The sequence below is a fragment of the Neltuma alba genome, unplaced genomic scaffold (genome assembly GCF_004799145.2).
Source record: "Neltuma alba isolate B1F8T4 unplaced genomic scaffold, ASM479914v2 tig00000132_pilon, whole genome shotgun sequence".
Lineage (NCBI taxonomy): Eukaryota > Viridiplantae > Streptophyta > Magnoliopsida > Fabales > Fabaceae > Neltuma > Neltuma alba.
The window spans coordinates 3,036-21,587 of record NW_021631931.1 but is presented as its reverse complement, the minus strand read 5'-3'; the positions used below and the strand labels follow the sequence as shown (position 1 = coordinate 21,587).

General features: G+C 32.0%; 1 protein-coding gene across 1 annotated transcript; it reads left to right on the top strand.

The window, feature by feature from the left end:
* Positions 1-2,717: 2,717 nt before the first annotated feature.
* LOC114750110 (probable leucine-rich repeat receptor-like protein kinase At1g35710) lies at positions 2,718-18,329 on the top strand. Its single transcript, XM_028938684.1, has 15 exons — positions 2,718-2,830; positions 5,310-5,641; positions 6,267-6,338; positions 6,486-6,557; positions 6,705-6,776; positions 6,924-6,995; positions 12,523-12,594; positions 12,802-12,873; positions 13,081-13,152; positions 13,360-13,431; positions 14,309-14,383; positions 15,496-15,714; positions 16,473-16,544; positions 16,688-17,848; positions 17,962-18,329. Exons 2-15 carry the CDS (start codon positions 5,323-5,325, stop codon positions 18,327-18,329), a joined length of 2,790 nt encoding a protein of 929 aa, XP_028794517.1. The 5' UTR covers positions 2,718-2,830; positions 5,310-5,322.
* The last annotated feature ends 223 nt before the right edge of the window (positions 18,330-18,552 follow it).

Below are 18,552 nucleotides of genomic sequence, written 5' to 3'. Positions count from 1 at the left end.
GAAGCTTTAAAAACCAATTTGATAAATAGATCAAATTCGTGTATGTGGAGAGAAAAACACATGGATTTTATGCTAGAAAAATTGTTGAACAATTTTGGTGCATGCGATAATGCACTAGCATTCTCTGGGATTTTCTCTCTGTTCTCTCATGGATGTCTCTCGGTGTCATTATTTGTCACTATTTTTGTGAGAATTTATAACCATTTTTTCCATGAGGAAACAATATATATATATATATATATATATATATATAAAGTGTAGTTTGACAGTATCTTGTTAGTCGAAATTGTGGGGTTTTTGAGGTAATTGTTGCATTTTAGCTATAATAAGAAATGAGAAATCATTAGCTTCTCTCTGCATGCCCTTCCATTGAACTAGACCCGAAATCATTAAAATCACATACATCACCTCCGTTATATTCTTCTAAAATTCCTAACTTTTCTTTTGTTTAACCAAGCAGTAGTCTCTATCTAAATGTTTGAGATAGTTTTATTATTACCAACTGGGACCTTAGAACTTCTGTTTGAATTTAAGAAAAAATTAATCAATATATATGCATATATAATGGATTAAAATCTATAGCCATAACTTTACTATTCACATATCAATCAATATATATGCATATATAATGGATTAAAATCTATAGCCATAACTTTACTATTCACATATCTATATGGCATTTATTTATAAGCAACATGCAGCAATTAATTATTTGAAAAAATATGTTACAAACTTTAGTTTCTCTTTTGAGAGATAATGTCAATTAACTTCCACACATATCAGCTCTCTCTTTTTTTCATTGTCGACCTACATTTTAATATAGACAAAGGATATTAACAATGATATTTTCCTCCTCCTTTGATTTTTCAAAACAATTATAAAAAGAGAGCAAATTATAATACTTGTAACATTTCTTTTCAAATTCCTATTTGAATATTTGCTCAGTGCATTTGGAAAAGTCTTTTAACCAAGTCAAAGGCCATAATACTGGTAGTAATAGAATGTTATGTTGAATCTTTGCTTGAATTGTAAGATGCAAGTAAATTTAATACCTAAATGAATTGTTGGCCATTGATATGCGACCGTGACTTGCAAAGAAATTACTACCCGATCTTTGACGTTATTGATAATTCAGATTTCGGAACTTGAAAATATTAATTATTAAAAATTACTGGAAGAAGCCTAAATGAATTACACGTGGTCATACTCCATTTGCCTTTGGGCATACTCCAATGACTTTGACGCTAACGACCATCACCATTGATTGCGTGGTGGTGGCCCGCGGTGATTCTATTTTGTTATCACTGAAAATGTCTTTCAGCGGCAATAAATACTCACTTTGCAACTTTGATAAATATCAACAACAGTCGTCACAGTAATAACTTGGTCACGATCAACTTTTGTCACTAGTAAAAATCAGTTTTTTTTTTAAGCAAATGCACTTTATGAACTTCATTTGAATTGTAAAATCTTAAAGGCACACTATTTGAACAACCAGTGCCGAGATCCAAAACCCAAATACGAGGGCTTTAGAAGATTTCCAATGAAAAGAAACAGAGTTGTGTGGATTATCTCAGGAATTTGGGCTTTTGGAATTTGGCATAGTGCTTCAGTCTTTCACCTCAGACTGGAGGTCGCAGAGAAAGAGAGGCAGCATTTTCAATTTTTTCATAATAAGTTTTTTTCAGCAGGTTTCTTTTTTCTTTAAAATATAAAAATGATCATATTAGATGATTAAAATTTCAACATACGTTTTTTACAGCATTTAATTGCAAAGTTATTATTTAAAACTATAGGGAAGCAATTGAAATTTTATATAAAATTAGAGACATAAACGCATACCTCGGCCCTTATTTCTCTTTACATATATTATATACATGTTACTAAATGACACCTTTTTTTTTTTTTGGGTCAACGTAAGTAAATTACACTTATATTTTGAGACAAAGGAGTGAGGAAAGACTCTAATATTGACTAAGACCACAGACAATGACCATTTCATTCCATTAAGGCAATGCCACGTGACAACCTTTTTTCTTTGTTTTTTTAATAATAGTCAAAGTCATCTCACGCGTTTTTAAACATCACATGATTAAAAAGTTATACTGCCCCTGTAAGATGCCATCAACTACTTCCCACACAAATATTCTGATTCTAAATATAAGACTCATTTTGTATTATATTTAAGACCAGAGGAGTAATAATGTTGTCATTAAATGTATTGCAAAATTATAAAATTGTACAAATCTACCCTTATTTAATAATGTGATTTACAGGAATGTTTCCTGATAAATATTATTATAATAATTTATAGCCAAGGGTAAACTAGGAAAAAAGTCATTAATGACCTTGTTGGCCAGTTATAATGAGGACCAAAGTTTTCTCCTAGATAACCTCTTATAGCAAGCACCAGAGGAAGTAATATTTTTTTTAATGAAAAATAATTTATCTTCCTATAAATTAAAGACTCAACCTCTGCACAATCATCCGGTGATCAGTTTGCATGAGCCGATGGCATTCTCCAACATCATGTGGACTATTGTAATATTACTATTATGCCATGTCATTCCTTTCTTCCTCAGTATTCCTACCACCATGATAGGCAAGGAGAAGCATGCTCTGCTTCAGAGCAACTGGTTCAATGGCTCCAACATTAATTCAAAGGACCCCTGTGAGTGGAGTAGCATATATTGCAATGATGCTGGAAGTATTGTTTCGATAGAGCAATATGGGCCCATTTCAAACCAGCCTCAAGCTCAGCTAGCAGATCTCAACTTCGCTGCATTTCCCAATCTTGAAGAATTGGATCTTGAAGAAATGGGATTGATAGGTAAACTACCCTCCACTCTTGCCAACCTCACTCATTTAAAATTTGACAAAATTAGGATGTATCTCCAAATCATCAGCTATGCAGAAACATGCTTTACATTACATTTTGATGGTAACTTTAGTTATAAAGAAAATGATGGGGTGTTACCAGCTCGCTTGTGCTTTTCACCATCAAATTGTAGCATTGAATTGAGCCGCAATTATATCTGCCTAAGTGTAGCTAGAGAATTTAAGAAAAAATTAATCAATATATATGCATATATAATGGATTAAAATCTATAGCCATAACTTTACTATTCACATATCAATCAATATATATGCATATATAATGGATTAAAATCTATAGCCATAACTTTACTATTCACATATCTATATGGCATTTATTTATAAGCAACATGCAGCAATTAATTATTTGAAAAAATATGTTACAAACTTTAGTTTCTCTTTTGGGAGATAATGTCAATTAACTTCCACACATATCAGCTCTCTCTTTCTTTTTTTTTTTTCATTGCCGACCTACATTTTAATATAGACAAAGGATATTAACAATGATATTTTCCTCCTCCTTTGATTTTTCAAAACAATTATAAAAAGAGAGCAAATTATAATACTTGTAACATTTCTTTTCAAAATCCTATTTGAATATTTGCTCAATGCATTTGGAAAAGTCTTTAACTAAGTCAAAGGCCATAATACTAGTAGTAATAGAATTTTATGTTGAATCTTTGCTTGAATTGTAAGATGCAAGTAACTTTAATACCTAAATGAATTGTTGGCCATTGATATGTGACCTTGACTTGCAAAGAAATTACTACCCCATCTTTGACGTTATTGATAATTCAGATTTCGGAACTTGAAAATATTAATTATTAAAAATTACTGGAAGAAGCCTAAATGAATTACACGTGGTCATCGATTTCCTTTGGACATACTCCTCTGGTCCTATTTATAAGGTACTTCCAACATGTTTCACACAGACCAAGGAAAACCTTAAACTGCATTAACTCTCCATTAAAATATAGCAACTTTCCAATTTTACCCTTATTTAATATATACTCATTTCAAAAAAGATAACTACTTATACTATAATAAATGAAGGACAAAATATTCACACTAGAAAGTTAATGAAGTGATTTATAAATAGGATCAAAAAAAACTTTCTCTCTCTACCCTATAAATAGAATAAGAGGAGTATGCATACTTCAACTCTCCCATCTCATACGTTAATATCATGTCCATTTGCCTTTGGGCATGCTCCAATGACTTTGACGCTAACGAGCATCACCATTGACTTGCGTGGCGGTGGCCCGCGGTGAATCTATCGTGTCATTACTGAAACACTTTCAGCGTTAGTAAATACTCATTTTGCCCCTTTGATAAGTATCAACGATAGTTGCCACTTTTGTCACCAATAAAAATCAATTTTTTGTTTGTTTGTTTGTAGTAAGTGCACTTTATGAACTTCATTTCAATTGTAAAATCCTAAAGGCACACTACTTGAACAACCAATAGTGAGATCCAAAACCCAAATACGAGGGCGTTAGAAGATTTCCAACAAAAAGAAACAGAGTTTTGTGGGTTATCTCAGGAATTTGGCTTTTTGGAATTTGGCATAGTGCTTCAGTCTTTCACCTCAGACCGAATTTCGCAGAGAAATAGACGCAGGATTTTCAGTTTTTTCACAATACGTTTTTTAAGCAGGTTTCTTTTTATTTTAAAATATAAAAATGATCATATTAGAAGATTAAATTTTCAACCTAAGTTTTTGACAGCATTTAGTTGCAAAGTTATTATTTAAAACCATAGGGAAGCCATTGAAATTTTATATAAAATTAGAGCCATAAACGCATACTTCGGCCGTTATTACCTATATTATATACATTAACTAAATTACACCTTTTTTTTTTTGGTCAACGCATGTAAATTAGACTTATATTTTGAGACAAAGGGGTAAGGAAAGACTCTAATATTGACTAAGACCACGGACAGTGATCGTTTCATTCCCAATAGCGGCATTAACGGACAGTGATCGCTTCGTTCCAATAGGGCAATGCCACGTGACAACCCGTTTTCTTTGCCTTTTAATAATAGTCAAAGTCATCTCACGCGTTTTTAGATATCACATAACTAAAAAGTTACACTGCCTCCGTAAGATGTCATCAACTAATTCCCACAGACTAAGAAATATTAATTTTGTCATTAAATGTATTTCGAAATTATAAAATTGTACAAATCTACCCTTATTTAATAATGTGATTTACATGAATGTTTCCTAATAAATATTATTATAATAATTTATAACCAAGGGTAAACTAGGAAAAAAGTCATTAATGACCTTGTTGGCCAATTATAATGAGGACCAAAGTTTTCTTCTAGATAACCTCTTATAGTAAGCACTAGAGGAAGTAATTTTTTTTTTAATGAAAAACAATTTATCTTCCTATAAAGACTCAACCTCTGCACAATCATTTGGTGATCAGTTTGCATGAGCTAATGGCAATCTCCAACTTCATGTGGACTCCTGTAATATTACTATTATGCCATGCCATTCGTTCCCCCCTCAGTATTGCTACCGCCATGATAGACGAGGAGAAGCATGCTTTGCTTCAGAGCAACTGGTTCAATGGCTCCAATTTTAATTCAGACGACCCTTGTGGATGGAATTGCATAACTTGCAATGATGTTGGAAGCGTTGTTTCGATACAGCTGCCATATGAACCCATTTCAATCCAGCCTCGAGCTCAGCTAGCAGATCTCAACTTCACTGCATTTCTCAATCTTGAAGGTTTGGGTGTTCAAATGGGATTGATAGGTAAACTACCCTCCACTCTTGCCAACCTTACTCATTTAAAATTTGACAAAATTAGGATGTATCTCTAAATCATCGGCTACGCGGAAACATGCCTTACATTGAGAACCACATACATTTTGATGGCAACTTTAGTTATAACGAAATTGATGGGGTGATACCAGCTCAATTGTGCTTTTCACCATCAAATTGTAGCATTGAATTGAGCCGCAATTATATCTGCATAAGTGTAGCTAGAGAACTAGGAAAGTTACAATACAATTTCCTCAGCTTCTATAGATTCCAAGGATTTTTAATAGAAATGCAAAAATACTTGGAAAAGAGGAGCTCCAGGATTCTTCTAAAATTCCTTTATTTGATTAGAAATAACTCGCAACACATTTGCAATTCAAATGATTGGCTTTGATAAGTACTATTCCAATTCAAATTGGAGCTCTTTATAATCTCATTCGTCTAGACTTGTGTGATAATAATCTTACTGGTGAGTTATATATTTTCTGTTCTTACCTTGCTAGTTTACACAATTTAGAATGTTATATTTACTCAATAACTTAATAGACCGCTCAATTTGTATTTTGTGAGAAATAACCTACAAAACATCTGCAATTCAAATGATTTGCTTTGACAGGTATTATTCCAATTCAAATTGGAGCTCTTCATAATCTCACCTATCTGGACTTGTCGTATAACAAGCTCACTGGTGAGTTATGTATCTTTTAATCTTACCTTGCAAATTTACTCAATTTAGAATGTTATATTTACTCAATAACTTAATAGACCGCTCAATTTGTATTTTGTGAGAAATAACTTGCAAAACATCTGCAATTCAAATGATTTGCTTTGACAGGTATTATTCCAATTCAAATTAGAGCTCTTCATAATCTCATCTATCTGGACTTGTCGTATAACAAGCTCACTGGTGAGTTATGTCTCTTTTAATCTTACCTTACAACTTTACTCAATTTAGAATGTTATATTTACTCAATAACTTAACATACCCTTCAATTTGTATTTCATAAGAAATAACCTGCAAAACATCTGCAATTCAAATGATTTGCTTTGACAGGTATTATTCCAATTCAAATTGGAGCTCTTCATAATCTCACCTATCTGGACTTGTCGTATAACAAGCTCACTGGTGAGTTATGTCTCTTTTAATCTTACCTTGCAACTTTACTCAATTTAGAATGTTATATTTACTCAATAACTTAACATACCCTTCAATTTGTATTTCATAAGAAATAACCTGCAAAACATCTGCAATTCAAATGATTTGCTTTGACAGGTATTATTCCAATTCAAATTGGAGCTCTTCATAATCTCACCTATCTGGACTTGTCGTATAACAAGCTCACTGGTGAGTTATGTATCTTTTAATCTTACCTTGCAAATTTACTCAATTTAGAATGTTATGTTTACTCAATAACTTAACAAACCCTTCAATTTGTATTTCATAAGAAATAACCTGCAAAGCATTTGCAACTCAAATGATGAATGGCTTTGATAGGTATGATTTCAACTCAAATTGGAGCTCTTCATAATCTCACCCATCTGGACTTGTCATGTAACAAGCTCACTGGGGAGTTATGTATCTTTCAATCTTACCTTGCAAATTTACTCAGTTTAGAATGCTATATTTACTCAATAACTTAATAGACCCTTCAATTTGTATTTCATAAGAAATAACCTACAAAGCATTTGCAACTCAAATGATGAATGGCTTTAATAAGTATGATTTCAACTCAAATTGGGGCTCTTCATAATCTCACCCATCTAGTGAGTTATGTGTCTTTCAATCTTACCTTGCAAATTCACTCAAATTACAAATGTATTTATGTCCATAACCTAACAGGGTAGTTTAACCTCAATTTTTACTTATAAGAAATAACCTATAAGGCATCTACAACTCAAATGTCTGGCTTTAATGGGCACTATTCCAACTTAAATGAGCTTTTTATAATCTCATCCATTTGGACTTGACTTATAACAATCTTACTGGTAAGTCATATATCTTTCACTCTCACACAAGCAATGCTACTTTGTTCATCTTTCTAGGAAAAGTCACTTCAAAAAACCAGAGTAGACAAATAAGGATACCTTGTAAACGTAATGCAACACTTCTATCAAGAACTAGTGAGCATATTCTTTCATTGTGCCCCCGCCACCTTCCTACCCCACAATTATTCAACCTTGTATACTTTTCATCAGCAAAAGGAATAAAGGAATATTAGCATAGATAGAATAATCCCAACCTTCTTTCATCATCACTATAGTATTAGTATGATATGAATATGAAAACACATGGGTGGGTAATAGGTGATGTCCTGTTAAGTAGTCTTGTAACAAGAAAATTCAGAGAAAGTTATGTTTAGCCACAATTTAAGTTTATTGTAATGTAAACCTATTGATGCAAGATGGGGAAGGAAAATGGGAAAAAGGAGAGAAAGAAAAGGAGAAGAGGGAGGACAGCAAGAAATGAGGGAGAAATTAGATGGATAAAGGGAGAAGAGAATTTAGAGGAAGAGAAACTCAATAATATGTTTATTCAAATCATAAGTCGTACAAAGCAAATGAATTGAGGTTCTATTTATAGGCCTTAAGCTAACTTAGAAATTAACACTAGAGCATTCTAGAATTTCAAAATTAAATGCAAATAACAATTAATGATAAAACATAACAATCAAATTAAAATTAAAACCAAATATTCTCTAATAATGATAAATAACTGAAATATCTAAAAATGCCAATTAATTATTAGTTCATATCCCATCATTTCCCCCCTGCTTGAAGAACTCAGCTCTTGAAGAGTTCAAATAGAGGCACAGATCTATGAAGGAAAGGGTAGGCTTGGTGCTTCGATATGAAAGTCCTTTCCAGCAAGTGAAGTGGTGAAAGAGAAAACCATGGTTGAGTGATTAACTTGATTAGACCTCAATATGGTACTTTGATATGGAAATCCTCTCCAATAGGTGAGGTATCAAAAGCCAGAACCATCAAGCGAATGATGAGCTTCATCATTGAGAACATATAGAAAGCCTTTCCAATTAGACAAGATACTCACGAGATGGTCTGTTAAGAAGTGAATCAACTTTAGGTCATACACCTTAAAGATGAGATTGAGATGCCATCTGATTAAGCTTATATTTGATGGTCACAATTTGAGGAGGAGTCACTTGGACGTGTGTAGCCTTAATAGCCTGATCATTGATTCAAGAATTTGTATCATTAACGATAATGATATCACTATCCTCAATCACCTGAATGACAAGAGTGTCCAATAGTGTCTGTTATGGCACACTTGCTAGTTGGGTCATTTTAGCACCATGAATAGGCTCTACATGTATGAGGGGCAACACTTCCTGTAAAGTTGTATCACCATTTTATAGCTTTAAGGGAGCAACTTTGACTTTTGTTAACTAGCTTGTTTGGTATAATGCCTCTTCTCTTTCCTTTTTCCCTTTACTAATCTGATCTTGCATATGCGCAAGCTTAGTTATTATGAAATTCAAATGTTGACATTCTTTAGCTTCAGTCTTGTAGTGCTCTTCATTAATCTCATATTCTTTGACCTTGGGCATGAATAAAGAGAAGCGATAATTTGAATCCTTATAGCACCCTTCGTCATCATAATGGTAAGCAGATTCATAATGGTGATGGTTGATATACTCATGATGATAATCGGCATACTAATATTGATGAACCAATTCATATTGATGGCAATTGGTATATTTATATCATTGATGATTAGCATACTCATGTTGACGACGATGTTCCTCATATTTATAGCATTGGAAACTTTCAAAATCATATCAATGCTGAATATATCAGGATAGAGTGCCATATTTGCATCGAAACTTCCTACACAAACTCGTCTATAACCCATATTTGCAGCCAAGTAGCACGGTGAATAGAGATAATAAAGCCAATTGTTACAAAGGTTTTAGAGTTTATGGTATGTTTGGCTTCTAGGTATGGATCATTTTAGAGTTAAGGTGTATTTGGATGCAGTGAAAGAGAAGTGGGAACCTAGCTGTGATGCCAATTGATATAGGATGAGAAAGGAAAAAAGGGAAAGGAGAGAAAGAGAAGGAGAAGAGGAGACGAGAAGAGGGAGGACAGCAAGAAAGGAGGGAGAAATCAAATGAACAAAGGGATAAGAGAACTTGGAGGAGAAGAAACTTAGTAATATGTTTATTCAAATCATAAGCTGTACAAAATAAATGAATTGAGGTTTTATTTATAGGCTTCAAGCTAACCTTAAAAACTAATACTAGAGCATTCTAGAATTTCAAAATTAAATGCAAGTATCAATTAATTATAAAACATAACAATCAAATTAAAATTAAAACCAAATATTTCCTAATAATGATAAATAACTGAAATATCTAGAAAAGCCAATTAATTATTATCCCATATTCTATCACCTATATTGTCTACCTTTCAAGCTCAATAAGTTGTGAATGACATGAGAAATAAAGACAATAACTTACGACACATTTGCAATTCAAATGATTGGCTTTGACAAGTAGGAGATTGGAGCTCTTCATAATCTTATCAATTTGAACTTATCTTATAACAATCTTACTTGTAAGTTATAGATCTTGCAAATTCACTCAATTTTAAAATGTTGCTTTTTATAACCTACAATATATTTGAAATTCAAATGACTAGCTTTGATAGGTACCATTCTAACTCAAATTGGAGTTCTTCATTATCTAGATGTTTTGGACTTATCTAATAATAATCTTACTAGTAAGTTATATACCTTCTATTCTCACACAAGCAAAGCCAATTAGTGGTATTCGTACAAAATTTAATTTAAAAAAAAGAGTAAATGAATAAGGACACCTCGTAAACATGGTGCCACACTCCTGTCAAGAACTGGTGAGCATATTCTTTCATTATACATCCACACCTTCTTCCCCTCGCAATTATTTAACCCCACATACTTTAATTTTCATCAGCGAAAGGAATAAAGGAAATATTAGCATGGATAAAATAGCCCCCCTCTTTCATCATTTATATGATTTTAGTATGATATGTGAGTGTGAAACAAGTGGTTGGGTAACATGTGAGGTCCAGTTAAGCAGTCTTGTAACAAGAAACTTCAGAGATAGTTATTTAGCTTTAATTTAAGGGGGTTGTAATGTAAACCTATACTGTCTAGTTTTCAACCTTCAAGCTTAATAGGTTTGTACATGACATAAGAGGGTCTATTCTCTAACTAAATCTTTAAGGCAAAGTAGTTCTTTCAACAATATAATTGATTATCAAAGTGAACATCAATAAATAAGGCGGTGCAATTGGTCCGGGTGTAAGATTTATTGATCTTAAATGATGATTATCTCTAAAAATGTCAAGTGGAGAGGACTGATTAGCATAATTTTGATAGGTCACCCCTCAGTAATCAATTGGAATGAGCCATTAGTCAAATTTCCAAATTCAGCTGGGATTTTTCTAGTCATACTATCACTAAAAAGTTCCCTAACAGAGATAAGAACAAAAATGTAGATTTGAGCAGAAGGAAAAAGTCTAAACAAATAGTTATATGGTGATAGAATATGAGCCTAACTTGGGTAAGGACCTGTTGTGTTCAATGGTTGTCATAAAGTGATGATTGAAGCAAGGACACAAAACATCATTGATAATTGTCTGGTATGTAGAACCTTTGCTTTAGCAATAATTTATATAATCATCTCTAAACGCCAGTTGATGTCAAGCATAAGCTTGGGAAGAGTAAGAGACTGCAAAAGTTGATAATGCAAAACTACTCTAGAAGATCATTAAGTGTCTTAAACAATTAGAGGAGGAGCAAGATGCCTTAGAACATCAACACCATGAACTAGAGAGTTTATCAAATTATAGCACCAAACAGTGATGGACCACAAGATTTATGAATAATAGATAGCAATAGTCATGATGATAACTAAGTAGATAAATTTTTTAGTTCTTCCTTTGCATAGGAGGAAAGGTTGGGATAATCTTAAATGATTCAAAACCTTAAGTCTTGAAATCACCCCACTTTTAGTATCTGTTCCTTTCAAGATGGAAGGTTCAGAATTGAAGTAATGAAGATCAACAATCTTAAGGTAGCGTCTAAGATAAATGATAGTCAATTTAGTTTTCAAGTCTTTTTCTTAACAATATTACGTGTTAATTGTTATGTCTTAATTTTATATCCATCTTCATAACATTTAGCGAGAATTACTGAGGTCCCAAGGAAAAAAATAATTATAAAAAAGTTTCAATGGCAAATGAGTAATATTCACTTCCTACCCAGAATTTGTCATTGTAGGTAGCTATATTGTTATTAGGATGTTTTAGTAATTATGTTTGATCTTAAAAAATGGCAAGAATAGACCTTAGAAATAGAAAAATTACAAATAGGGACCCATTACAATAATAATAATATTGGTTTTAATTACAATTCATAAGCAAATAACAACAAATTTTGCGAATGGGTTCTTGTACACAATTTTTAAATTTTCAAAAAAAAATTTGTGATTTTTTTTGAGATTTTATAGTAATTGTCTCTTAACATTTAATAGGGACTTGTTAATTTGTTTTGTTTTAATCTTTCTTACTCTATCATCATTTCTAAGTTTGTCAGCCTTTAGCGGACAACTATAAATTTATTATGCTTTTATAAGAAAAATATTAGTTAGATTCTATTATTGGTGGGTAGATGAGTTGAAGAATCCAAGACAGACCAACATTTTTATCCATAATGCAACGCGTTTTCTTTGTCTTTTTTTTTTCTACTCTTATCTTGGAATATCTTGTTGGTGAGTTATATATCTTCCGTTTCTACTCTTACCTTGCAAATTCACTAAATTTTGAAATATTATATTTACCTCCATATAACCTAATACCTCTATTGACAGGGATCATTCCATCCCAAATAGGAGCTCTTCGAGATCTCACTAATTTAGACTTGTCTTTTAACAATCTTACTGGTGAGTTATCTATCTTTCATTTCTTCTCTTACCTTGTGAATTCACTGAATTTTGATATACCGTGTTTACCTCCACGCAACCTAAACCTATCTTTTAATAATCTTATTGGTGAGTTATGTATCTTTCATTTCTATTTTTACCTTACAAATTCACTAAATTTTGGAATATTGTATTTACCTCCATATAACCTAATACCTCTATTGACAGGGATTATTCCATCCCAAATAGGAGTTCTTCGAGATCTCACTAATTTAGACTTGTCTTTTAACAATCTTACTGGTGAGTTATCTATCTTCCATTTCTTCTCTTACCTTGTGAATTCACTGAATTTTGATATACCGTGTTTACCTCTAGACAACCTAAACCTATCTTTTAATAATCTTATTTGTGAGTTATGTATCTTTCATTTCTATTTTTACTTTGCAAATTCACTAAATTTTGGAATATTGTATTTACCTCTATATAACCTAATATCTCTATTGACAGGGATTATTCCATCCCAAATAGGAGCTCTTCAAGATCTCACTAATTTAGACTTGTCTTTTAACAATCTTACTGGTGAGTTATCTATCTTCCATTTCTTCTCTTACCTTGTGAATTCACTGAATTTTGATATACCGTGTTTACCTCTAGACAACCTAAACCTATCTTTTAATAATCTTATTTGTGAGTTATGTATCTTTCATTTCTATTTTTACCTTGCAAATTCACTAAATTTTGGAATATTGTATTTACCTCCATATAACCTAATACCTCTATTGACAGGGATTATTCCATCCCAAATAGGAGTTCTTCGAGATCTCACTAATTTAGACTTGTCTTTTAACAATCTTATTGGTGAGTTATCTATCTTCCATTTCTTCTCTTACCTTGTGAATTCACTGAATTTTGATATACCGTGTTTACTCCACGTAACCTAAACCTATCTTTTAATAATCTTATTTGTGAGTTATGTATCTTTCATTTCTATTCTTACCTTGCAAATTCACTTAATTTTAGAATATTGTATTTACCTCCACACAACCTAATACCTCTATTGATAGGGATCATTCCATTGCAAATAAGAGCTCTCCAAAATCTTGCTTATCTGAACTTGTCTTCTAACAGTCTTACTGGTGAATTATGTATCTTTAATTTCTACTCTTACCTTGCAAATTCACTAAATTTTGAAATATTTTATTTACCTCCACACAGCCTAATAATTCTATTAGCAGGGACCATTTCATTACAGATAGAAGCTCTTTATAGTCTTATCAATCTAAACTTGTCTTATAATAATCTCACTGGTAAGCTATGTATCTTTTATTCTACTCTTGCAAATTTACTCAATTTTGAAGTATTATATTTACCTCCATATAACCTAATACACTCTATTTATAGGGATCATTCCATTACAGTTAGGAACTCTTCATAATCTCATTAATTTAGACTTGTCTGATAACAATCTTACTAGTGTTATGTACCTTTTACTTCCAATGCTACCATGAAAGTTCACTAAATTTAGCAATATTATATTTACCTTCACATAACCTAATATCTTTATTGATAGGTATCTTTCCATCAGAGACAGGAACTCTTCAGAATCTCGCTCATTTGGACTTGTCTTATAACCAAATTACTAGCTAGTTCTTTTCTACTCGTACTACCATGAATTTTAATTTGATGAAGAAAACCTTGGACTATATTTGCAACTTAAAGGAATATGTTTTAACAGGTATCATTCCATCTCAAATTGAAGGCCTTCAATATCTCCAAGATCTAAATTTGTCACATAACAATATTATTTCAAGTAAGTTACCTCTCATCCATCACCACAAAAAAAAAAAAAAGACATTTGATGATGTCTTTTGGTGGGAACTTTAAAAAGTCACCACTAAAACTTAACTTTCTACAATGACAATAAAAGTCGTTGCTAAAAGTATGACTTTTAATGGTAACTGTTATAGTCACTATTGAAAGTTAGAGTTTCAGTAGCAACTTTTTAAACTCATCGATAAAGGTGACAACTTTCAGAACATAGTTGATGCTGGAAGTTAGACTATCAGTAGCAACTTATTGTCACCACTAAAAGTTAGACTATTAGCGGTGACAATAATAGTAGCTACTGAATGTGATACTTTCAGCAACGACTTATTTTGTTGCCACTGATTAAAATCAGCAATGGTTGTTACAGCAATGACTTGGTGACAACAAAGAGTTGCCACTGAAAACCTTCAATGACAACTTTTATTGCAGCTGAAAATCAAAATTTTTGTAGTGGATATCCAACTAAAAAAAAATTAAGAAATAATACATTAAAGAGATGTTTTAAAGGATTGCAATAATTAGCATGTTTTGGGTAAAAAAAATCTATATTTTGAAAAAATCATTTTTAAGCTTTATATGATATGAATTATTCAAATATGATAATTAAAAAAAATATTGAATGGTCTATGAATTAACCACAATAATAATACCGTTATATGACTTGTCAACCATGTTAGAAAAGTTAAAAAATTACCAATTTATTAGGCACTAAAAAATCTCTCAAAATTAAAATATCTCTCAGGTCATATGATGATTATCATTATTAGAGTTGTTAAAAAAAATTTACTTTCACAATTAACATGTTTTTTTTCAAATTGAAGTATCATTCTATTGTTATTTTGCTTATAAATTAATCACAATAATAAAGAACAAGCATGGACAAGCTTATGGCTGTAATGGGAAAGACTAGTTTAGCGAAGCTTTCAAAGTGATGGTAAGCTTTTGTCATTTGTAAACACATTACTATAATAATAGCTAACCTTTCTATTTATAAGGACTTTGCACTCAATTCATGATCACTTCTATTAGTTATTATTAAGTGATGCCATTATTTTAATTTGTTTACCAATGCTATTGCTGCTATTATGACCATAGAAGAGAAGGACATACTGCTGGAGAGCAAATGGTGGAATATCAACGATAGTGGGTCTAACTATCATTGTGACTGGCATGGCATATCTTGCAATCTCTTTGAAAATGTGATTTCAATTGACCAGCCAAGAATCCATTCAAAGCAACCTCAGCTAGCAGATCTCAACTTCACTATATTAGAAAAACTAGAATATTTAAATCTTTCTAGAATGGGGATAACAGGTACAACTCTAATTCAAATTAAAGCTCTTCATTCATCCATGTGATATTAACACTTGTCTTATAATAATCTTACTTTCATTCCACCCCTGCCACCTTACTTGTTTAGAATTGCTCAACTTGAATAAAAACAATCTAGATAAAACCATTCCTTTAGTATCGTGTTTTATGACAAATATCAAAGACTTATGTTTGTACACAAACTTATTCACTACATTATAAAATATATTATATTTAATTTTTCCTGGAACGGTGATTGGTATAATTCCAACTCATATAAGAGCTCTTTAAAATCTCAATTACATGGACTTGTCTTGCAATAACCTTATAGGTATCCTACCTTCCACCTCAATCTTATTTAGATTTGCTAGATTTGAGCATAAATAAGATAGTTGGAGTCATTCTTTTAACTTTTGGGTTTTATGACAAATCTCTAAAACTTATATTTATACTCAAATTTATTTACTGCAGGTGATACCCCTTCTTCAATTTTTGCTCTAAGAGATTTATATCACTTTGATGTTTCTCAAAATCAATTAAGTGGTAGCATGCTAAAAAAATTTGGAATAGTTTTCCAACACTCTTACTTAACTACTTTCCACCTATGTAGACCTTATTTGTTTGGAATTGTTCAATATGAATAGTCATTCATTTAGCATTGCGTTTTATGACAAATATCAAAGGCTTGTATTTGTGCAGAAATTTATTTACTACATTATAAAAACTAGCACTATATTTGAATTTTCATGGAATGGTGATAGGTATTATTCCAACTCAGATAGGAGCTCTTCAAAATCTCATTTCTCTGGATTTATCTTGCAATAACCTGAGAGGTGTGCTACCTTCCACTATTGCCAAATTTATCTAGAATTGCTAGATTTGGGTAGAAACAAAATAGCTGGAGTTATTCTTTAAACTTTGGATTTTATGATAAATATTGACAACTTATATATATACTCAAATTTATTCATTGCAGGTTATATCCCTTCTTCAATTTTCAATTTGAGAGATTTACAACACTTTATTGTTTCTCAAAATCAATTAAGTGGTAGCATACCAGAAAAATTAGCAAATTTCAATAATCGGTCTTATATAGACGTCTCCCAAAATAATCTGAGTGGAAACATACCATACTTAAATGATCATTTTCATTTTAATGGTAACTTTAGTCACAACAAATTCAATGGAATACTGTCATCTAGTATATGCAGTGCTCCACCATTGTGTAGCATTGATTTGAGCTACAATAGTATCTCTGGTAGCATACCTACAGAACTTTGTAGGCTACAGTACATCAACTTGTCATACAATCTTCTTAGCGGCTATGTTCCAAGTGAAATCTATAGCTGTTTTCATTATGATTGTTTCAAGGGCAATAAAGAATTACTTGGTCTAGAGAAAATACATAAAGGCTCAAAGTCTTTGCTGAAAATCATTATTCCTTTGACAAGTTTTCTTGTCATCACATTTGTTGTGGGTTTCATCTTATTCGAATCATTCAGAAAGAACAAGAAATCCATAAGGGGTACAAGAGAAGCAAAAAATGGGGATTTGTTTTCCATATGGAATTATGATGGGAAAATTGCGTATGAAGACGTCATTGAAGCAACAGAGGACTTTGATATCAAATATTGCATTGGAACAGGTGCCTATGGAAGTGTTTATAGAGCACAACTTCCAAGTGGAAAAATCGTGGCATTGAAAAAACTCCATAGAAGAGAATATGGAAACACATCTTTTGCCAAGAGTTTTCACAACGAAGTGAAGATGTTGAGTGAAATTCGACATCGCAATATCGTAAAGCTTCATGGTTTTTGCTTGCATAGTCAATGCATGTTTCTTATCTATGAATACATGGAAAGAGGAAGCCTTTTTTATGTGTTGAATAATGATAATGAAGCAAAAGAGTTGAATTGGAGTAAGAGAGTGAATGCCATTAAAGGAATAAGAAATGCTTTGTTGTATATGCATCATGACTGTGCTCCTCCAATTATCCATCGAGACATAACAAGCAATAATATATTGTTGAACTCAAACATGGAGGCTTTTCTATCGGACTTTGGTACAGCTAGAATCATTGATCCAAATACATCTAATCAAACTCTTTTGGTTGGTACTTATGGTTATGTTGCCCCAGGTGAGCTTTTCATATTCTCTACTACTACTCCTTTTGTATTGTATTTTACTTTTATAGTATATTACTTATCTTGGGATGGATACATAATTTATTTAATTTTCGGGCCATTGCAGAGCTTGCATACACCTTAGTTGTTACTGAAAAATGCGATGTTTATAGTTTCGGGGTGGTGATATTAGAAACAATTATGGGAAGACATCCTGGAGATTTGATATTATCTTTGTCAAAGACTTGTACAAGAAGCATTTTGCTAAAGGATATTTTAGACTCACGCCTCCCTTTGCCATCATGGAAAGATGCGGAAGACGTGACTTTTTTTGTCGCAATAGCATTATCATGCTTGAACCCGTCTCCCAATTCTCGACCATCAATACAAAAAGTGTCTCAAAGGCTTTTATCTTCCAACCTTCCATTAGCCTTTCCTTTCAACAATATCTCAATCCAAGATTTAGTGAATGAAGATATGCCAATAATACAGTAACAAGTTGGGAGATTTGGCTCATTGTTTACTTTGTACCTTAGACGAAACCTTTAAATACTTGCTTCAAAGTCTAGATTTGAAGTTTGCCATATGTTTAATTTGTTGCAATTGATATTTGTCTTATTCTATTTAAGTAATAAGGTGTCAAAATTGAATTATAAGAAATGTATACACAGAAGCAACTTAACTAAACTCACCTCCACCCAGAATATTTTTGTTACTA